General features: G+C 43.4%; 1 protein-coding gene across 1 annotated transcript in view; it reads left to right on the forward strand.

Annotated features, from left to right (window-relative positions):
- Positions 1-23,807, forward strand: part of pacrg (PARK2 co-regulated) — a gene marked incomplete at both ends in the record, with an annotated part of 165,259 nt that overhangs the window by 17,083 nt on the left and 124,369 nt on the right. The window contains one exon of the mRNA XM_080042251.1: positions 8,264-8,398. Coding sequence (XP_079898377.1) covers positions 8,264-8,398 — 135 coding nt within the window. The remainder of the gene's footprint in view (positions 1-8,263; positions 8,399-23,807) is intronic.

The following is a 23,807-nucleotide window of genomic DNA, read 5'->3' on the forward strand; positions in this document are numbered from 1 at the left end:
TTTGCTCTAGCTCCTTCTTCAGTTGTTTGTTGGTGTGACTCACTGTGCACATGTCTTTGAGTGGCTCCCTGTAGCTCAGCCAAAAGTGTAACCTTCCTGTCTGAGAGAGCTGCTGTAGCAAAATCTGTGGGAGACTTGAGGCGTTTTAGAAGTTTCCTGTTTTCGAGGCATCTAGGGAGCCACATTTTTATTAATTTTTTCTCGAGGGTTAATCCGATGGGTGCAGTATCAGTCAGAGCATTATCCTCCTCAATAACAACTTTGTTCCTTATCACTCACTGTTTCCTGTAGCAACTTCTGCTGGGATCCCCCTCCCTCATGTATGTGGAGTAAACACCATTGTATTTAACAAGCATGTCATGTTGCATGCAAAAAAGTAAAATAAATAAAAAGGGAGTGGATAAAAATCTGTGTTTGTGTGACTGGATCCGTGCAGCTGAGTTAGGTAGAGTGTGTGTTTTGGGTATACTAGCCTTCAGTTGGCTTTCCCCCCCGTTTAATTTATGTAAAGGTCACATTTTCAGACCATGATGCTGGGCTTTGGTCTCCACATGGTGTCTCTGTAAGCAAACCTCCAGCATAATTTTTTTAACAGACCTTACCTTACAGGCAGCAAGACTGATTTCCAGAAATAGAAAGTCACACTGTGCGTGTGATAAGACTGAGGGCCTGGGGTTCATTCTGCAATACATACTAATCACCTAGATAATGTGAAACAATATTCCCATATCAGAGGTAGGACCTGTATCTCTTCTCTCTCCATGTGCAGTGTGCTTATCTTCCCCTGCCTCCCACCACTCCTCAGGGATCTGTCAGTGCCGGGATACCTGGGACACTTGTGAATGTGTGTGTGTGTGTGTGTGTGTGTGTGTGTGTGTGTGTGTGTGTGTGTGTGTGTGTGTGGTGGGAGTGTGTGTGGTGAGGCTGCAGACCAACCTCTCTCATCTCTGCGTCTCTCTGTCTGTGGCTCTGTGGTGAAATCGATGGCCTCCTGCTGCTCTGGGTGCGTCCTCCTCCCTGTGGGCCTATTGCTGCCGAATCAAATCTTCCACAGCTCCGATTGATGCTTCCTCACTAAAGTGAATGGTCACAGCTTCATTCACTGATCTCTCTCTCTCTTTCTCTCTCGCTCTCTCTCTCTCTCTCTCTATCATCAACTCATCTCTTTGCATGCTTCCAACCTGCTTGGCCATCTGAGCACTTAGCTGTCTATTGGTGACTGCCTCCAAATCTGCTTAGATAGTTGGTTACTTTCCCCATATTATTACCTGCAAATAATATTGTCGGTTCCAATTTTTGGATGAGTCATGCAGCTTTTCTGAGCAGTGGTAGACACTTCTTAACCACTTTAAAACAAAGAGTGCTGTTAACGACTTATTCCCTCCACAGTAAATTAAATGCTGTTATGAGGATGTTTATTGACAAGTAGTGACTTGTTTGATGAATAAAATTGGGAGGGCAGTTAAATTCTTCCTTCTCAGCAGAAGAAGTGGCTACTGCAGCAGGTCAGGGATGTGGTTTTCCTTCTGGGTCTCATTCATTTTATTGCCCAGCGCAATGTTTTAATACACCTTCTGGTGTTGTCACTGATTGGAGCTGTAAAGGCAAAGCATTGGATCGGTGCATGCCCCCCTCTCTTAACGGCCAGGAATAGAAAAAGTGTGCTCAAATCTCTTTGCTGACACACAGACAGATACAAAAATGAACACACATCAGCACAACTTGAACAGATGTCAGACACGTTGCTGGACACATATCTTTCTTGCAGCCATATTACTTCATTCAGTTTCAACTGAAAAAAAACAGTGGTAATTCTTGCTAACAAGGTAATCCATTAAATTGCTAAATAGTGATGAAATGATTAATTAGTTAAAGGATTTTAAGTTAATTCACTAATTATAACAACACTATAACAAATGATATGGGCTTACAACAAACTGTGGTGTACTGAAAGTCAAACAGTGTTTAAGTTTTGCCTCACAGGCTCAGTGCATGTGGTCCCTCATTCACCTAACAAGCAGTATGAGCTTCTATATTCTGTCTTTGCCATGCAGGCCGATTCACTCCGGGCCATCGTCTCAACTGTGGTTTGGTGATAGGAATCAGCCAATAGGGCTCTGTAAGCAAAAGGCGACCCTGCTGCCTGGCTGATAAGTGGGCCACACAGAGAAAGATGGAAAATACTCCGGGCATTCTCACTCCCTCCCTCTCCCTCGTTCTGTCTTGCTCGCTCTCTCGTCTTTCACTCACACACCTCCCTTCACACTCCTACCTCAAAGTCTTTCTTTCACATCCCGTTAACATCTCCCTGTGTCGATGCTGTTCTTTTTAAATGATGGGGTTAAACTGGAGAAGACAGAAAGCAGTGGGGGGCTCTTCAATGCTTGAAGCCTCTTTTAGAAGTTCCTCTTTTAAGTGATCCCTCTCGTGCACAGTTCGATAGTAGGTGGCTGTCACCTGTTTCATCCCTGTGTCTTTGTAGTGACGGGAGTTGTGCGGTTTTGTCTTTGCCTAGCGGTGTCGTCATTTTTCATTACAAACGCCCCTGCCCTTGTGCAGTTGTTGCAAAAGCCTCCGACACGGTTACAATTGTAAAGCACATGGTCTATGGTCCTGTGAGCTCCAAACAAAAGACTCTGTCAGCTTTCATCAGTCTGTGCCTTCCCCGTCCAGTGAGAGCTCTTTACTCATTTGTTCTCATCCAACCTCTTCTCTCGCAGCAGGGCTAATTCTTGCACATAATGAAACTCGCTCACTGATTGCACTTCTTGCTGTTTGGTCATGAGAAATTTATGGGGTGATGCACAAATATTGCAGATTTATTCTTCTGAAAGGAATCAGCCTCCCACCAGTCTCCGTTTTGCCCGGCTAGAGGAATTAGTAAGCAGAAATATCCTGTTAAATGATTAGGCGTTTCAGACAAAACGGTTTTAAGAAATGGTTGGATGCTGTTATCGGAACTGTATATTTGTTGTGTGCAGTTGGTTTGATGGAGCTAACGAAAAAGAAGAATTGTGTCGGTTTTTACTACATGGCTTTTAAATGGCCGTTGCTGGCCGCAGCTCCTAATTTCGACCAATCCATTATTTAGTACTGTACATTCATTAATTCAAATGCAGTTTTGAGAATAAAAAACACTTCTGTAGCCCAGCCTTTTATCCCTGGTGGCTAGCAGGCAGGCAGCAGGCTGGGCAGACGGTAAATGCCCTGTAAATAAAGGGAGTTAATTGTGTTGCCTGTGGCAGCAATGCGCGGACTGACCTTATCAGAAAAGCCTCGCCTGGTCTAGTCCATCCACTGTGACTCACCTGCTCTGCTCCCTCCCTCAGGAAAGGCGGCCTTCTTCTGTACGCAGCTGAATTTCAAAAACTTCTCGACCAAGAACAACAGTGAAATGCAGCGAGAGTGAAGCGGCCCTTTGCCGCATCGGTGAACAGGTGATGCAATGCACCTATGTGTGGTGGCACCCTTGTTCCCCTCCCTAAAAACAATGCATCAAAATGCATTTTCTTTTGCACCTAACACAGAAAGTTGATGGGATATGCTAAAAAAAGGGAGATTAAAGAGGGCTTCATTTGAAGAAGTGCACTTAGTGGTTGACAATGAATTGACAAGCAGACATCTATCAGAGGTATTCAGCGGTGTTTTGTGGTGGCGGTGTGGAAGCAGAGAGATGGAGAGATGAGAGAGAGCGAGCACTGGAGCAGGAGGCCTGGGCACAGTGATGGATCACCTACATGCTGCAGCAGCCCCGCCACGCTGAACTCACCCTCTGAATTGATGAGCCACACCTCTTGTCTCCCCTTCTCCCTCTTCCTGTCATATCTATTATTCCCCCCATCACCCTCCTCCTTTCTCCCGTCTCTCCATGACGTCACTCTCAGGCCGCTTTCACATCTGATAGTTGGCTTCTAGTTGGCTTCCTTGGTTTCGCTGCCTTGGTTTGCACCAGATGGGAGAATGAATCGTTCGTTAGTTTTTCAACATCATTTCCTCTGGTCCGAATCAGTGAAGTGAACCAGACTTCAGCGACATAAGCATTGTTAGAACGTTCCTGTTATTCATTGGTCAGATGATGTGTCTGGGGCGAGAGCAACAACATAGTTCCTGAACTGCTTTACATTTGGTCAGAATTTCCATGCAGGAAAACTACAGAAATAAACTACAGGAAGTAGATTGTTTTCCCATAACGCATATTGTAGCCAAGTATGCTACGAGAGCTCATTACGCAGTGCTTCTGCAGTTGGGTCGAACTCAGCTCAGCTCACATTCTCACCCCACACGAACCACACCAGATTTCCTTTTGGAAGCGAATCGAGACCAACTCTTCAACAATGTCTCTGTCTGCTTGTTTGCTGTGTTCTCACCGGCCGTTGGAAACAAACCCAAATCTGTTTCAATCGAACCAAACAAGGCAGGTCTGGAAGCGCCATCATTCTCTCTGTTCTTACATGTCTCTCTCTCTCTCTCTCTCTCTGGCCTTTCTCCCCCTCCTTCCACCTCAGCCTTCAACCTCTCCATTTATTTTTTTCCCCATTTTGTTCCTTGTGCAGTTTGACTACCGCACCCACTCTGTGTGTCAAAATCAGGCAAGAGGGTCACGGAAGTGCCATACTAATAAGGTTAGAGGGAGCATCTCTGTTTCTCTGGGTGACACATTTATAAATGACAGAAGCATGAAGCCCTGCCTGTGTTCGATCACCTCAGCTGGGGGCTCTCCCACGGTGAGCTCATTGTGTGTTCGTGCATGAGTGCATGGCATGCTTGTGTGTTATTGCCTCTCTGGGTTCTTGCAGCAGCAGCAGCAGCAGCAGCCAGGTTTACGTGTGGACAAAGTTGGAGTGGACAACGGCATTAGGGAGGAAACCGATCTAGAGGCAGAGAGGGAAGGCGAAGAAGAGAAATGACAGCCTGGAGCTCATCTGACCAGTCCTGCCTTGTTATGACTCCCTGATCTGTGCACCAGGGGCACACAAAACAGACACTTCCCCCCCTTTATTGCCTTACACCCCACCTCTATCTCTGTTCTGTAGTCTGTCGCCTCACGGGCCCGCTTCATGGCCTCCACTGAGAGAGAGAGAGAGGGGGTAATGTTTTATGCTTGTATTATAGGTCCATGTTATAGGCTGCTTTTTTCTGGCTTTTTCACCGTCTGTGTTTGTGTTAATGCAAGTGTTTCAGAACGAGGATGTCTTTTTGATTACACAGTGGTATTCTGCACCACATTGGGTTATTCTTCTTACCAATGTAACAATGGACCCACCTTTGTGGCTCCTGACTCCAAAAAAATTACAGGCAGAGTAGGTAAGAGGGGAAGGCAGAATAAACACACAATAATTTGAATGTGTTTGAGAGATGTGCAGAGCTAAAAACAATGTGACGTGCTGGCTAATAGTACAAAAGAATCAGCAGTTGTTGAAATTGCGTGCTCAGCCATACAAGCCAGAACTTAGGAACATTATTGCTCACGACAGGAACGCGGTGTGCTTCCCAACTGAAATGCTTGCCACGTCCTGTCCCAAACTTAATGTCGCTTCTCAGACGGCTAAAAAAACAAGATAGAAACTAAGACTCGAAAGACAAATAAGCTTAGTGGTTACAGCTTCAGACCCAAATGTCATGAATGGCAGAGCAGAAGCAGGCAGATCATTGGAATGGTAGGTGACAATCTCCCCAACAACAGCTATTCCTATTAGTTCTCCATAAGCTGTTGGAGCATCAGCCTACAACAGTAGCATAGGAAATGGCTTCTCAATTTGACTTTTTGTAGTGTGTGCACTGCAGAGCCATCAGAATATGTCATTGTGCATGCGTGTAACTTCCTGGCTGTTGTTGTTGTTGTGTGTTGCCTGCCAGCTGTGCTAATTGGAGAGAAATGTGGGAAATAGCTGTGAAGCTTGCGAACACCTCAGCCATGAATACAGGCCGTGGAAGTGACTGCGGCGTCATCATTCCTGACCATAAAAGCTGCTCAGCCAGTCAACGCAGTCTGGGTTCATTCTCTCCTCCTCGCTGCCCAGTCTGAGCTATTTTTAGCCTCCCTGTGCAGTGTGGCTCAACCACCATCGTAGCTACCTGGATATGAGGGCTTTGTCACTCCTGCAGGCTGGAGCAGCACTGATGTAGCAAGCTTTACAGCTTCCTATTTCCACAGCTATGGGCTTCAAAAACAACTCCTACCAGTGAGAGGAATGCACAGAGACGAACAGTGAGATACAAATATCTAAATAGTGATGAAGATTGCACATAGTCTTAAATGAAACAACAAAAGACATTGCATTCTTGTATTCATTTATTCTTTGTGCTTGATTTGACAATACAGAATTAGTATTTCACGGAGTCAAGATTGCACTTAACTATTAATGATAAAGCTTAGTTAAAACAATTCAACAATTATTGATTAACTGATTAAAATGTAAGTGGGAGCAATTTCTCTTTTTTAGAAGTGCACTTTTTACGGGGTTCTAAGAAACGTGACTTAAAAGACAATGCTAGGCATACAGTATGTTTATGGTTTGTTGTGATGAATTCCTTTCAGGCTTGTACAGTAATAGGTGATACTGAAAAGTGCCTTTTATGTGTTTTACATGCAGTGTTCGTCACAGACATTTTGTTAAGGTAGTCTTTCTCCTGCAGGTATAACATAAGCCTTATTAATTCAGCCTAATATTATTCAGTATTCCATTGCATGGCAAACAAATGCTCCAAACAGATTCATTTGAAATGACGGCACTGCAATCCCACGGTGCATTAGGGCTGTTTGAATGCAGTGAGCGCTCGGAGCGGAGGGACTGTGTCCCTCGTTGTAGTTTCTCCTCTCTTCTTCTTTTCTCTTGAGCCTAACTATGCTCCTACCAGCTACACAATGTCATCCGTTTGACTTAAACTTCGTACTGTGTTACATCATTCCTTGGCGGGGGTTTAACACCCTTGCGGTTCTAGGCTTTTTGATATTTGTTTTTATTTTTTAAATATGCAACAAACAGGCAACTCGAGTGAATGATGTAACATAAAAAAAAAACTACTGTTGTGTAGCATTGGTAGAAATAGACTAAAACCCTATGAAATCCCTAGCGTTGCACACCAATCTTAGGCAATCTTGCCAAAGATAACACATCCAATGTCTGCTCTGCTCTGCTCTGCCGGTGGGCTTCCGTGGCTAAATTGTGTTTCTCAGTGGGTGGTAATCCGAGGACTAATGACAACACATCTGCCGGTCTTGTGGCAGAGCGACACAGATGGCAGGGAATGCACACAAGGGACACAGACATGGAAAAGATAGGCTCCAACATTCTGTCATACGTCCACCACAACATGCTGTCGCAAATCTCCAATGTATTCAATCAAATAAATCCAAATTCAAACGAGTAACTCCCACTCGAGTAATCTAACCCTTTGGTCTTCGGTGAGATGTTATTATCACTTCCTTGATGGAGCTATAAAATGTTTCTTTTTTCTTTACAGTCAAGAGTTACACTTAGCAGCACATACAACCTTACAATACTAAAAGAACAATAACATGTAAAATAAACATACATACAAATACATAAATTATAGTAAAGGAAAATAAAAGTTAATAGGATCCGTTGAGCAATTAAAAAGAAAAAATAGTAATAATAATTTGTTGGACTGTCAAATCCTACATGTAGAGCAGTTTTGAATGTTTCTTGAATGTTCCTAAAATATGTATTTTATTTACGTATTTGTATTAGATTTCAATGCTGTATGACATGACACCATTTTTGTAAAGCTGTAAATAATTTGTTTGTCCTATAAGACATTATTAAATATTCATCCTCTCTCTTTTCTGCTTCAGTGTGTTGCATCTTACTTACATCTGTTGTATGACTGCCACCCTCAATGGTTCCCATAACAATAGCAGTAGACACTGTGGCTGAAGTGATAGGAGTCCCATTGGTTTTCAGTGGCACAGTAATAGCACATGTCCAATATGGAGGCAGAGAAAAAGATGATCCTAACAAAGCCTCTGGCAGTGCCTCTGGCTACAGGGCCAACAACACACACACACTCACACACACACTATCTGTGTTTTGCCTTCCTTGGAGGAGCAGAGGAACATACACATGTGTCTCCCTGAATTACTCTTAAGGAAAGGCTGTGGGAGTGATTCTAGTCTTGTACGGAGAAAACATAGTCAATTCCAATTTCATAAAACAACACTCACACTTTCGCTGTGTATTTCTCATTCTCTTTATTTCTCTTTTTTTCCACCTTTCTCACCACCCCCTTTGTGTCTGACTAGGTGGTTGGCCCCCCGGCTGCTGGGGCTTTTCGGGAGCGCCCTTCCAAACCGACCACATTTCGCAAGTTCTACGAGCGCGGAGAGTTCCCGATGGCACTGGAGCATGACACCAAAGGAAACCGCATTGCATGGAAGGTAGGAACACTGGCCTCTGGTAAGGGTTAAAGGGGGGAAAAAAGGTATGGGTGCTAAATTTGCCATCAGGGATGTTATATATCAGAAATGGGGATGGGGTTAGTTACTCTCATTAACACTAAATAACCTTTAGGAGCATAATCCAATGCTATTGGGCCTAATTAAAAGCTTGCCAGGAAAAACTTCAATCCGACTCAGGCTCTGAGATATTCAGTATCCCTTGTCCACAATCTGTTGTTTGAATCTCTTGCTGTCAAGCAGTTATGATGGCTGACTTTGAAGAATTGATAGGTGCCAGGCAAACATCATCATCAACCCTGCTGAAGGTGTTGATGGCAGTTTCTCACATAGTCACAGGTCCAATGTGGGCTGTTCTCCTGCAGGAGGCAGTGTAGATTAGCTCACTTGAAGGCTCCAACTGTCTCACAGCACACAATCACACAATCCATCAATCACAAACTCTATAGGAACACACAGCAGAACATAGGGAGTAATTGCATATGCATTTGTTTTTGTAGTGTGTGTAGTGTGTGTGTGTGTGTGTGTGAGAGAGAGAGAGAGAGAGAGAGAGAGAGCGCCTCCGTAGAGCCATTACGGCCCTGACTGACACAGTGTGTGTTGGATGGATGCATTCTTCTAATCACCATGTTGCTTTATTCTTCCTCCCACTATGCTGCCAGCTATTCCAATAACTTCACAACCGCTGTGCAGCAAACCCTCTTAATGACATTTATTCATAGTAAGCAATGATAAATGAATCAAACAAATTATACCTTTTTCCTTCTTTTTTTTCCTACTTCAAAGAGAGAATGGAAGGGCGGGTGGATGAGTGAGTGAGCTTTCTCGCTAGTTAGTTGTCTGTCTTCAGGTGAAAACACTGTAAAAGCGCTCGCCCTATGAATATTTATGTAAAATGTTCAAATGAATCTTTGCATTTGCAAAAAACATTAATGGACTTCCTTTGTGCTCTGCTGCTGAAAAACCAGATGGAATGTGGTGTATGAAGTGTTTTGCTGTTATATCTAATGCAGCTGTTATGCCTATTGATTGCCCCCCCCCCCCACTATTTCAACGCCTGCCAGTAATTTTTAAAATCCTCCGCAAAAGACGTTTATTGCTCAAATCCACCCTATTGGATCGCACTTTGACTGTGACAAGTGACTTTTGAATGTTTGTTATGAAGCAGGGTATGTTTTAGCATAGGTGATGCACTTTTCCCATATTATCAGTGTTTCCCTTAAATCATTTACAGCCTTCTGTTTATTTAAAACATTCCAAGTAGAGATGGTTGATGTTGTGTGTGTGTGTATATGTGAGTGTAAAAGTGTAACTACGATCCCAGTAAGTGGAGAAGGGCTGCTATGTGTTTGCACTGAGCTGCCCTCAGGGCACAAGTTCAAGACGGCAGCTCAGGATCAATCCCAGTCTGAGAGCTCAGCCCCCAAGCAAATATAAAGTCTGGTGGAAGTAAGAATGAGAGAGATTCTTTCATAAAGAAAAAAATAAATGGTGTTGATTTAGTTTGTTGGCAGACAGTGTGTGTGTGTCTGTGTGTGTGTGTACTGTACTTGTCTATCAGTTTGACTGTCTGCATTAATGAGCATGTGTATTCAGGTCAGGAGTTGAGCTTACACCCTCTGCATAGACGCTGTCTGTAGAGGTTCCACTCTATGCAGTAGCAAACAACCCATGTGACCATGAAATAGACTAACACAAGCCTGATTGAATGTCAGATCTGTGCAATGTTGCACCTGCGCCCATGCAGCAGGACTGAGCACAACCTGAGAACGCTTTAACCACTGGATATATACAGTAGATTTTATCCGTTGCTAAGTTACATTTCCAAGTGACAACATACTGTGCATAAGCTGCTACTGTACATAAGCGTATCAAATATTTGTAGAATTTTTTTGTCCTTTAGCCCACTAGCTCCTGAAAATAAAAATAAAAATATATAATCTCTTGTGCTCACTAAATGATTTCTATAAGAGGCACTCAATAAAAAAAAAAGCTCTCCCCCATTTCACGCTGGGCAGGCATCGTAGAATTGGCTTGTGTGAGCATTCTTGCCTATAATGTGCATATAACTGCAGACTATGGCGTCTACTTTCAGTGGGATCAGCAAATATCAACCAATTTATTCAACAAGGAGTCATTGGCCAATATGTGAATATAATATACATAGCATGATGATAAACCTGACCAATTGGGTAAACAGAAAACATCTTTATCTAATTATTTACATGACTTGTGTAGGGAGTTCATGTTATTGGGTGAATACTTGCCTATAGCATGGGTAAAAACAGTCTCTTCCTTTCTTAATAAAACAAGTTGGCTGGTGGATTGTACTGTAGAAGATACTGTAGAGCAGGGGTGGCCAACCCGCGGCTCGCGAGCCGCATGCGGCTCTTTGCCAAGCTTCGTGCGGCTCTTCAGTTCATATCAAATTATGTGATTATAATTTTTTTTAATTTATTTTTTTTATACTTTTTTTTTGTGTGTGGGCCTATGTGTGTGCATGTTCGCAAACGTTTCATGCGGCTCTTACGTTCGTTTTACATGTTGTCTATTATTTAATTTTTTATTTTATTAATGTGTAGGCCCTATGTGTATGCCTGTTCGCAAATGTTTAATTGAGGACGCAACATAACGTTCGCAAACGTTTGGTGCGGACGCAACATAAAACTGCCCGCTCAGCTTGGAGGGAGGTTTTCCGTGAGAAAACTATTTGTGTCAAGTTCGCTCCGAAACAGAGTGGGAGAGTTCATATTTTTTGTTGAACGTTATGGCAGGCCATTCTGCCTTATATGGGTGTCATTTGCGCATTTCAAGGCTTCAAATCTTCGGCGCCACTTCAGCTCTCTCCATGCTAAAAGTAAGTCCCACAAAGCAACATGCATAGTAAGAGAAAAACGCTATTTTAAATTGTTATATTTTTGTTTGTGGACTTGGTTGAACTGAGAGTTTGTGTGTGAGGCAGTGCACACAATGTTCATTGTTGAAAATGACTGCCCTGTCGTCTTTAGTACTGTAGGAGTCCAGTCCTGTCATTATCACAGGGGCGGCCTTAACGATCTGGGGGCCCGTTTCAAGTCCTAGTGTGGGGCCCCCTGTTTTTTTTTTTTTTTTTTTAATAAATAATGCTTGTGCATGCATGTGCAAGCTCCCCGCGCAAATAAAAACGCCCCCCCAGTGCCCACCCCCCCCCCCCCCCCAGTTCAAATGTTATTTTGTATTTTCATTTTATTTTTTTAATTACATTTTTTTCCTGATATGTATCCTAGTTCAGAGATGATATGTATTTTTTTTCTTTCTTAACTTTTTTTGATAGGTAGTTGCCAAGTTCATCACACAAACACTCCAATCCACTGATATGAGATCAGTTTTCAATTTTCAATTACTAAATTAATGGTAGGACTGTGGCCACTAGAACTGGTCTCTGGTCAGCAAAGGTCTTGAAAACAGCATAAGTGTGCTTGTGACATGCGTGCCATCCATGCATGTGTATAGGCACGTGTCCCAGCAGATTTTTGAAATCTGAATAAAAAAATTAAAGTTTGTAGTTAGCGAGTGTAACATGTTCTTAGCAAGGGCAGACTTTCATAAATAAAGGTTTGTTTTTTTAGCAAGATATTTGGTCAAAAGCTAGTGGTCATCCGTCCCTCTGTGCAGTTGTTAGGCATCTGGCTGCTAGCAAGTTATGTTGTCTTGCTAATTTTACTATTCATCTGAGCTGAAATAAATATTGACTTTTTCCTTTATTATCTTCGCCAGAATGCACCAGAATGCTTAGATTACATGTTAAAAACACAAAAAAATCTTCTGGGGGGGGTGCCCCCAGACCCCCCTTCAGGGGTTTAGTTTTCTGACAAACATTACAATGGATACTAACATGATTTGGGCATTTGGGATTATAAATCATCTTTGAATTGGTTGTACAGCATATCACATGCTATTCATTCAGGGGTGCGATGGCCACCCCACTCTAACTCTGTGGCCCACCTTGGCCACCCCCAGTCAAAATTTCCTGGAATCGCCACTGTGTGTACCTGTGTGTACGATGTGGCTCTTTGCAGTAACACAGTAAAAAATGTGGCTCTTTATCTCTGACTGGTTGGCCACCCCTGCTGTAGAGGAAGAAGACAAAATATGTGAGGTCTATCTGTGTGTGTGTGTGTGTGTGTGTGTGTGTGTGCGTGCTGTATGCTGGTGTTGTATGTGTGGTTTTATAGCGCAAGTTTGAGTCTGTATATATACAGGGGGAATGCAAGTGAATGTCAAGGGCAAGTTGAAAAGGGAAAGTTGTATCTGAAAGGTAATTTGGCTCTCTAGAGGTAAAAGCTGTAATGGCGCGCTCAGGTAAAAGCTTTACACGTATGGGGAACATGTGCGGCAAATAGATAAGAGAGAGAGACGAGCGAGTTCCTATCCATGTCTATGTGTATTTGTACTACTGTGAGTGTGCATGAGTCTGCTTGTGTATTTGGCCCCTGCCATAACGTAGAAGCCAAAGGCCTGGAACAGCACCGTACTCTACTGCGATCCCTTGTGCCAAAGAGAGAGAGAGAGAGAGAGAGATGGAGGGGATGGGGAGAAAAGAGAGAGAGAGAGAGAGAGATCCAGACAGCTCCACAGGGACTCAGCAATCAGGAGACATGGCAGCCGCTTGGCTCTCAGTTATAATGGATGAGTTGAGGTCTTCCTGCGTTCCCTGTGGGCCTTTGGTTTGACTCTCCCATCTCTACCCTGCGCTGTGCTCTGCAGGCTTGCAGCCAAACATTGTATGGCACACAGATTCACTCACACACACACTCACCTTACATGTACCATTCACCCCCCTAAACAGCCTTGTTTATTTCATTTCATTGATCGTCTATCTGCTCTATCTTGTCCCTTGATCTCCTGTTCAGCTCTGTGTCTCCTGTACGCTCCAGGTTGTTGTTTTGTCCTCTTTATAAATCCTGCCTGTCTGTTTTTTTTCTGCAAGCTTCCAGCATTTCATCTTCCCCCCTGCCCCCCAACCACCTCATGGCTCATGTACCTTATATATTCCCTCATGTCCTTTTAAGGGCTCTGTCTGGGGGCAAGAGAAAAAAAATACATTTTATAAAAATATCAATGCAAACCTGATTTCTGCATACCCACTGCTACCACAGCGGCAGAAGGGGCAAAGAGATGGGGGGGGGCAATCAATTAATCTGATCAAGCGCTTTAGGAAATGGAGAGCGTAAGCGCTCCTAGGGGACGGATATCCATCTCCTTGGGATGATTGAATTACGCACAGAGTGAGAGTTGGAGAGGAGGGAGGGCTGGAGAAATGAGGTGGCTAGGGTGACCGCGGATGAGGGAGCGTGTGCTTGAGAGACGCAGAAAGACTGTGTGTGTGTGTGTGTGTGTGTGTGTGTGTGTGTGTGTGCTTGATGCGAGAGAATGAAAGATAGAGAGACAGAGAATGAAATAGAGCAATAGCAAAAGCGTGTGGTAAAAGAGATATGAGGTCATCTATGGAGAGGAGCCTTATTTCTCTTACCTCCCTGCTTTTCCCCTATCTAACCATTTACATTTTAATGTGTCATACCTTATAGTTGATAACACCTCCCTTTGACAGCTATATTACATGTCAGGGGTACATCATTCTGCTTTGGAGTCAATTCACAGCTGTGTTCTGCTCTTGACAAATCTGCGATTCATGTATTAGTAAAAAGGTCTTACAGTGTGCATATGGACCAGCCATATGAAGGACTTTATGGTTATTGTCTATTGTACAATATGACTTTGTTGACTCACATTTAAATGAATATTTATCTAAAATATCATAGACTCAAGTTGACATGGGTTTACTGTAACATTGTGATAATATAATGTCCTGAAGTTCTACAGAAACTATGAACAGATACTATAACCAGCCAAAAGTACAGCAGCATAGCACTTTCACAACAGCTTTCTCATAGAAATGTGACTGTAAGTGAGCTCTTCCATTGTTTGTTGGCAAGTTTCACAATATGGTGCAACATATTGCGTAGAACTGCTCTGCTCCTTTCAAATACTACACTTTTGCAGAAAATGACCTTCTCTCTTCTACTTTTGTTGAATGCAAACCATTCTTTCCCTTCAACTCAGTGAATGATTTCTTATCTGCTGTGAGCACTAGAGCTTTGTCGGGAAACCTTTGAATAGATGGAATAAAATGGGGTTAACCATGCGTTTTCTCCGGCTCCCTGGCTGAAAGCTGGAAACTCTGGGGGGATAGTTCTGTGTCATAAGGAAAAAGATGAAACACAATAAGAGGAGAGAATATGAACAAGCCCCCCTGGGCTTATTCTGAGAGGAGAAAGAATAGAGAAGGAGGGCGTTTAGATAAGAGAAGTGGAAAACGCACCAGGCATTCTCACTGAAAAAGAGATGAGAAGAGAAAGAGGAGGAGTAGAAGAAGGAGGTGGATAGGAAAGGCTTCCAACAAACAACACTGGCTAACCGTCAAGGCCTGTATGGGCTGCATCCCTGGAGGGAGAGAATTGTTGAATGACTGCTGGGAAGGAGCCCGATGAGCTGCAACACTGCCATGCTTCTGGTGTGTGCCTGCAGGAATGGATGGGGCTTTTGGAATGAAGGCATCCAGCAGAGAGAGCTTGTCTGCGGATCTTGAACCGCTACACCGCCTGCCGCCCTCAGCCATTATTCATAGTAGACGAACGCCACATGAAGCTGATGATGGTTGTTTAGCCTGTGGGCCTTCCACTCTTGCTGTGGTATGAGACAATTGCAACAAAAAAAAGATTTTTTGTGAAGATGGAGGCTCACAGGAGAAGTATTTATTTCTAAAGATAACTGACAAAGTTAATCAATATAAAACTGTTCACATCTATAGCATGGAAAAAAGTGACCCAGCTCCTATATGGCGCTCAGTTACTGTAGAATAAATTACATTTTCTTTCTGTGAAGCTTTCACACATAACACTTGGACAGGCAACCGACCACTTCCTCAGATCATCTCCTCGCAAACCAGCATGGTGCACATCATATTGACACTTGGACACGCAGACCATGAGCTTCTCATTTTGTGTTGTTCTTTGGAACACTGTGCCATCTCTTATCATGAGGCCCCTCCCGTTCTGTCCCACTGTTACATTTTCTCCTGTTCCCCGAACTCAAATCATCCCTGTGGACATCTTTTTCTGGCCTCAGGTCCACTACTGCCCACCGCAGCCTCCCACCACACCTCCAAATCCCGCACACCTGGCTCCCCTGTGCGGATGGTGACTAAAACAAATGCACACACGGTCTCGTAGGGGAAACGGGGGGACTGTGACTTCCTTGTAGGCAGATGGGGAAAAGCCGTGGATAGCTGGCGGTAAGGAACGTTGAGCGAAGTGATAGATGACATCACGGCGAAGAGCGAGAAGGAGATTGCGGAAGGGGCAGGGTGGCTACCAAATTAGACAGAGACAGAGGACAATACGAAGAGGGACATGGCTCGTCTGCCAAGGCTACAAATCATGGCTCTGAATGCAAGCACCGGTGCTGTCACCCCTCCCTCCCACAAAATAAGCCAGAGATCTATTGATTGGCACTCGTATTTGCTAGCGGGCTCCAGCTCAAAATGGAGCCTTTAATTAACTTAATGGACCGGCTGCAGCTGTGTGAGCCAGTGAGGGAGGAATAGAAATAGAAATAGATAGATAGCGGGTGGAAAGGAGGGAGAGCCAGCACAAAGAATAAGTGGGGTTAACTGCAGACCCCCCTTCTATCAGTCAGGATGGAAAGGACAGGCACAAGGAGGGAGAAGGAGGTGAGATTGAGTGGGGTGGTGTCCTATCCTGTTCCCTGCATCGTGTAGCCAGGTGACCTCTTGATGCTGTTGCAAAGCAGGTAGGGTGGTCTTTCACTGGATTGCAGGGGCGGTGGTACCATCCCTTGCCTCATGCCAAATGTCCTTGTGCAAGACACTGTTGCTTCCGCTGGTTAGCTTGCACCCTGCTTGGTAGCTGCTGCCATCGGTGTGTGAGTGTGTGTGTGTGTGTGTGTGAATGGTTGAATGAGGCAAAAAAAAAATTTCTCAGACTCGGAAAAAAAAAAATCTGTGCAAAAAAAAACTATTTAAGCAGAGTCCTTTTACCATTTATCTACTTTAATTTCACCAATGCCCCTTTAATACACGCACATGTGTATGCAGGACTGTTGTATGTCAGGCCACCATTTTCCCCATCCTCAAACATGGTTTTCTGGTGTGTCTGTGTTTGTCCGTATGTGGTTTCTCTGAACCCCTTCGTGCCACCAAGGTCCCTGCCAGTCAGACTCTAGTTTCTCTGCTACCCGCTCTCCTACACCCCACCCACACCACTCTCTCCCCTCCCCTATGCACCATTCTCATTCCTGTCCACTCATCCATTCTGTCAAAGGTTAATTGGTTTGGAAATGATTCGATTCATTCTGGACGTTAATGCTGTTATCATGCTTTTGTAGTCAAAAAAAGAGAAAGAAAAACTACCCCCCACATGCACTTAAGCCTAATTTAAAATAAAGGGAGTAAAAAAAAAATCCAATTTAATCAATTTTGTTCTTCTTACTCTGGCCCAGGCTTGTCCCCACAAGTCTTTTCCTTTAAATTATGGCAGAATTTCATTACCTTGAAAGCTTTTCTGCCCCCTCCCTCTGCACCCCCGTCCCTGTCTCCAATACTTTGAATGGATCAGGACTAATGTCTTTCTTGTAACCTCAAGGTCGGAATATTTGGATCCGTGGAAGCGCTCAAGGGTCCTTGTGATTAATGCACTGTAGAAAGTACCTTGAAAAAATGCGATGGCTGCACGGAGTGATCACTTGTGCGCGCACACACACACACACACACACACACACACACACACACACACACACACACACACACACACACACACACACACACACACACACACACACACACACACACACACACACACACACACTCTACATCTGTAGGTATCTGTAGATAGAGGTGTCCCAGTCAATGCCCTTGATGTGGATCATGGGAGGCATTCATATTCAAATAGGGTTACCTAGAGGCCTTCTCTCAATTCCCCCAACAGTGCCATATAGTACTGACTTTCCCAAGGAGCTTTATGCTTTTCTCTTCTCAGTCTGTAACATCTTTCCTTACAGAGGCTTTGTTGGACACAACCAAGCTAACACTTCCCTCAGAGCTGCTTATAGGATGATAGATTTTCCTGTTCCTGTATGAAAGAGTCCCTTGCATCGAAGTGCATCAACAACAACAATTTCAGTTTTATTTACCTGTGACTATGCCACATCTGGGAATTAATTGGATTACCGCTAAATGTCAAAGAGAGATGGTTCTCTCTCCACTCGGTATCTACAATAAAACAGCCACTGCCTGATTACTACTGTGGTCTTGATGTTTTTTTTGCTGACACAGCTGCGATGTCTGATAAAAATTGTATTTTCTCTCTGTTTCTGTGGCCACCTTGCAGAGGTCCCCGGAGTGGCTGATGTGCATGCTGTCCACGCCCTATTGATCAGCGACACAGAGGCCTCTGTATTGAAGTTGTTTGCAGAACTGCAGATGCTATCTCTGCTTTTGTTAATTATTTACATTCGGTTCCACAAATCTGATCAATAGTTAATTGAGCCAGCGGGAGCTGTCTAAGAGAAAAATAAAAACTTTGCGTAACTAAGGGACAAAATCTTCAGTGCTGCCAGTTTTTTTCGCCACACACTAACAGCCCCCCACACACTTTATTTTGCCCATAATAATAAGTATAATAACATTATTGGCATCGCTGTTTTAAAGATGTAGGGAGAAAGCCTGCATGATACATTGAATGGCTTCATGCTCCATGCTCTAGTGTAGTCCTAACCCTCTTACAGCAGCAATTTTTCTAAATGGCAACATTTTAAGGGTTTAGAACTCATGGCTATTCTCTTCAAGTGCCATTTGAAGTGGCAGGTGGCTGACTAGTGCTCCCTGAAGGCTGAGGTAGTAGTGACCTCAGTGACTGTTATCCAATGTCCACTTCATCCTGCCTGTCAAAAAAGTAATCAATTCCTTTTAGAGCAGTGGAATCCACAGTCCACATCTATCTAATTATAGAGACGACAATACCACTATCTTAGCAGGTCCCTTAGTTTCAAAATATGAACTTGTTTCAACAATAAACATATTCAAAGCATTGTATTTTACAAATCTTCAATTGACTTCAGCAGCATGAATGTCTATAACTGGGTCTTCAGCTAGCTAGTCATTAAATACTCATTGAGGTGTGAGAGAAGCAACAGCTAAATATTTGACACCTGCCACATGCCACTTAGGGTGCTAAAAATATATAACAATCAGTTAACAAAACAGTATAACAATCATCAGATCCAAGCTAGCGCTGAGGATAAACTTGTATAATGCGCTGCAAGATGCTTGTAAAACAGTAAGTAATGGGAGAAAAAAAATCATGTTGTTATTGCTTTTGAGAGATCTAGATCAAAGGAATGTTCTTCTCTATTGTGACTAGTTTGAATATTTCAAGGATCACAAAACATTTGGTTTGTTTATTATTCTGTAATTCTGCAATATGCCTGAGTACCCTCAATGTAATATGACTGGCGGAACCATGGAGCAAGAACAAAAAACAACAACTTCTACTGCAATTAAATCGAGTTAAATGAGTTTCAGCAAAACAAAACTCTTTTAATTAGCCCTTTCACACGTTGTATTTCAATGGGGGAGGGGGGAATGCTGTGAGGTGAAGTAAATATAGCTTGCCTTGACTTCAATCCACAAACTCGCAGCACATGAGAGACATTATCATCACAGAAGCATAACAGAATACTTCAGTATGATTGAGATGACACTTGACCAAAGAAGTTAGAAAATTAGACAAGGCTTAGGAAAGGGCAGTGTGTACATTATGCAGCTGCATGTTTGCATCATTGCGCTACGCCTCCTGGAGTTTAGTGTACATCCTAAAAGAACTTTACTGAATCACACTATGTAGAGGTCCGAAAATAAATCTGTAAACTAAACACAAATACCAATTACATGTTATTTTTTTTTATTCTTTCAGAGCTAAAAAAACACACATAGCTATTAGGTTTAAACAAACCTCATACACAATGACATTGTGTTGAAATTTGTCCAAAGAGATACATCGGACAACATGTGTAGTAGAGTGGGTGCACAAAAACTGTTGGGAAAGTAGACGCTGGTGTATTTGATTTTGTATATGTATGTTTAAATGTCCGCCAGCATGTCTGTCTGAGTGATCGAGTGACAGGAACTGATTAAGGTAACCGGTAGCAGATCCATTTTAGTAATCCGTACTGCCACACCTCGGGGGACGGACCGTATGTGCCTGGATCTAGCTGTTGATGCTACACGGCCCATAATGCATTATAAGAGGAAATTCATCTCATTGTTTCTGTTCCCATTTACCAGTTTGCGCTGCACGTTTGCCATTGTTAACTGACAGACGTGTCAATGACTAATCTGCCATGGTGTTCGACCACCACACCTTGTATTGGTTTTGTCTCCTTATCTCACTTCTGTTTCCAGCCTGTCGCTGATAAGAGAGAAAAAGGGGGAGGAAGGTGTAAGGAGGTGGGGAAATAAAATAAAAAAAGAGAAAGGAAAAGAAAAAAATATAAAGTGAGTGTAAGAGCAAAAAGGAGTAGAGACAGAAATAGAGAAAAAATAGGGCATGATTAAAGAGAGAGGTCTCGGTGGTGACATTCTTCCCCCCTTTTCTCTGTTTTGTGCTAGGTAGCTTGTTCAACATGATGCGTTGTCATTGCCTTATTTCATGGGAGCAGATAAACAGTATTTCCGTTTTTGTCCTAATCTTCTTGGTCCACATGCTTGTATACAGTCCAGAGAGAAAATACAATACATTGGAAGCCTCCATTCATCCATCCTGCAGCATCGTGTGTGTGTGTGTGTGTGTAAAGTAAAGCATGCACACACACTTGGCACTGGTCTATATTTCTCAGCATAAGGAGGAGGCTTCAGTAATTGTGTTCAGATGGATGAGCAATGGGGGAGCCGAGCAGCGTGGTGCCAGCCGTGACTCCCAACTTCAATCTGAGTCTGACCTGACCCAGCAGTATTGCTAAATCTGACTCGTTACATGACGGGTGCTCTGACTACACCTCGCTTCGCTGAGACAACCTCTGGCCGCAATATGGGTGTCTTTGTCAGCTCGGAACAGCCAGGCCCCCGGAATCGCTGAGGTGGTGGATTTTCCTCTCTTCCCTCCCTCACTCAATCTCTACCCCTCCTTCCCTCTTCCCTCCCAACATCCAAAGATCAGCATTTATTTTTTTATTTTTTTGCTGTCACCCATTCACGCTTCCATGGACCAGAGGCTTTCTCAACACCAGAGGGACTGTAGTCTAGAGATGGAAAACCCCCCTAGATCATTCCCTCACTGGCAATTAACAGTGAGCAGACACCTCACTGTTTGACTCAATGGCCTGACACAGACAAACTGACTAAAAAAAGAGTGAAAGAAAAGTATGACAACTAAGAAGAGGGGAATGATGAGAAAAAGAGAGAATAAAACGTACAGGCACAAGGCCTTGATTAAGTGGTCTTTTAAATGCGCGAGTGGGTAGCAATTCAGTAGCTCTTTAGTCCCAGGAGGACCTGTCTCAATTACCCTAATGAGTCAGATTGACTCTGGCTCCCTGGGAAAACTATGGGAGGCATGCCATACAGGAGGGTCCGGGGGAGCAACGACTACAATATGTGTGTGTGTGTGTGTGTGTGTGTGTGTGTTTGTTTGTGTGTGTGTGTGTGTGTGTGCGCGCGCACGTGTGTGTGTGTGTAAGACATGCAGGATATGGATGCCCTGGGAAGTTAAATGGAGCGTGCCGGGTCCCAATGAGCCAGTGTTAGGTGGCGGTCTTACACACGGTGACCTCCCACTGTGTGCACATCACTTTCTCATCCGAGCTGTCAGGGAATGGCAGTTAACTCCAGTCTGTCCTGAACCTTGGCCTTTGCCGAAGCAATACATTTCTTCAATAAAGGCCTAGCATGGAGAATGCTCATGTCACAATATGTCATCTAACCTCTATCCTTATACCGCCTTGTGAAGACGGAATACATTTTTGCGTTTCTGACCGGGAGTATCCTATTCTTCTTATGAGCTTCAAGTCAAGTAGGTGCAGGTTTGGCTGTTGAAAATGTCATATTTTTTCGAGTACAATATAGTCGGCGACTCGGCATCCAGCCTTCCGACACAAGATAATGGGACCAGCTTCTGTGCTGTATATTAAACCTTTCCTTTGACAAACGTACAAACATACCACAAGCTATCAGCACAGTGTCATCATCACCATTACCCTCATGTATCCAGCGTTTCCCCTTAACATGACATTCCATTAGCAATTCAACACGCAGCCACTCAACACCCTGTGAACTCTCAGGAATACATGTCAGTGTAAGAGCACCAGCCTTTGCAGTTACTGTGTGTTATTCATACAACCACCACCCTCCATAGTCTACCATATATACACCCTATTAACTCTATTCCTTTTATTTTGAGTATGTGTTTTAAAGTTAAATACAATGTCTCACTGAAATGGAAGAGAATGCTTGTTATAAACAGAAACTGGGACACCTAATTTCTAATTGACTGATATCTTTGGAATGCATTCACCGGCTAGCCTTTGATTTTGTCCCAGTAAGCAGCCGGGCCAAGGGAGGTCATTGTCCGTCAGTGTAGACAAAAATGCAATTCCTGCAGGATGACATAACCATCCTCCTCTCTCAGTGTTGGCCTATCTGTGGTTCATTCTCTCTCTATGTCCTTGTGTCAGTCTGTCTGTCCAATGAGTTTTCTTCTTTTTTTCTTCTAGAGAGAGATGTCTTGGCAGCTACTGGCCAGTTCTCTCTGCAACTTGGTTTTTCAGCAGTTGTTTCTGATGACCCCTTGAACTTTTGTCTTGCATCACTAATAGTTCAAAATGACCACACCAATGGATCATTGACATAACAGAGTAGGCTGTATTGACATTAAATATGCTGTGGATATTCATGGTCCCAATAGGGATGGAATCTTATTAGTCTTTATATTATACCATTTCTTGGTATTATACTATTTCCTTTCCTTCTTTTCTAAAATGACATACCTTATTGGATACTCTTACAGTTTGACACCACAATTTTCATGTAACATTTGACAATATGTGATATTGCTCCGTGTTCTGAAATACCTCTTCAAACCTTTCAGTTTTTTCTTTAGTCTCTAAGAAGTGCTGCATTGAATTGAATTGAATCGAATTGAATTGTCACTTTTAGTCTTGTTTTTTTCCTCAACATTAGTTTTTTATCCATATATTTTGTTCTACCGGACAAAGCGTTATTGTGGGGCCAAAGCCCTCACTGATAGCCATGTCACCTTTCACTTTCAATTGCTACGAAACAACTGAAATCATTTGTCATTCTTTCTGGGCCACTGAGTGAAATATGACTCACAGGCCTGAGAATTGTTGAAATTGAAAAAGCACATTGGCACACAGTGCCTTCGTCTCAAATCCCCTCCCTCTCCTCCTTCTTTCTTCCACACTCTCACTCATACAGAAAAAATGGCTTCCATTTAGACACTCCTAACGGCCTCTCTTAATGGCTCCTTGTGATAGAAGTTATTTATGGCAGGATTCATTTTAATCTGTCAGTCCGGGGGGGGGGGGGGGGGGGGTAGGAGGGGGGGGGTTCTCATAAAGGAAATAAAGAAGAAGTTGTTTGCCAAGGCCACTGTTGATTTAGCCAATTGCCATTAAGTTGGGGTTTGAATTGCAATACAGCTGGCAGAGCTGGGCTTTAGGTGTGAAAATGTCAATAGCCAAGAGTGCTGCGTCTCCCTTGTCAGCCCTGACGGAAGACCAACGACCAGGGTACCATTTGTCTTCCTGAGTGAGTTTTCTAATAACCATAATGGCTGTGGCAATAAATTATCACCCCTCTGTCACAGAGAACATAGTGCGGCATTTAGATCTAACAAAGAGCCCCCAGTCCCCCCCTCCTTGTTTTACCCAGATTTTATCTAAAAACTTAGTTACTCCTCATTCCCCCAAGGAGCACTTTGAGCTAATAGTGAATAGCCAAACTCCATTGCAGAGCTCAAGTATATCACGCCCTAAGTGGACAGGAAATCCTTGGCTCTCCTCTTTCCCCAACCATAGAATAGAATATTTAGCACTCCCATGGTACATTTTTTCTTCTTCATGTTAAGCAGTTCATACTATTAACACCTAACTGTTTTGAATTATGCAGCAATGTCCTAACTGTATTGGTCACTTGACTTGCTGTATACTCCCACTTTAGTGAAATAACAAATTAAGGCTGAAAGCTGATTGGAATGAGATGCCATCTTACCCTTGACCCCATCATCATGCGCCCTCATACAAGCCCATGTTTTTCCAT

Source organism: Ammodytes marinus, assembly GCF_949987685.1.
Source record: "Ammodytes marinus genome assembly, chromosome: 15".
NCBI classification, from domain to species: domain Eukaryota; kingdom Metazoa; phylum Chordata; class Actinopteri; order Uranoscopiformes; family Ammodytidae; genus Ammodytes; species Ammodytes marinus.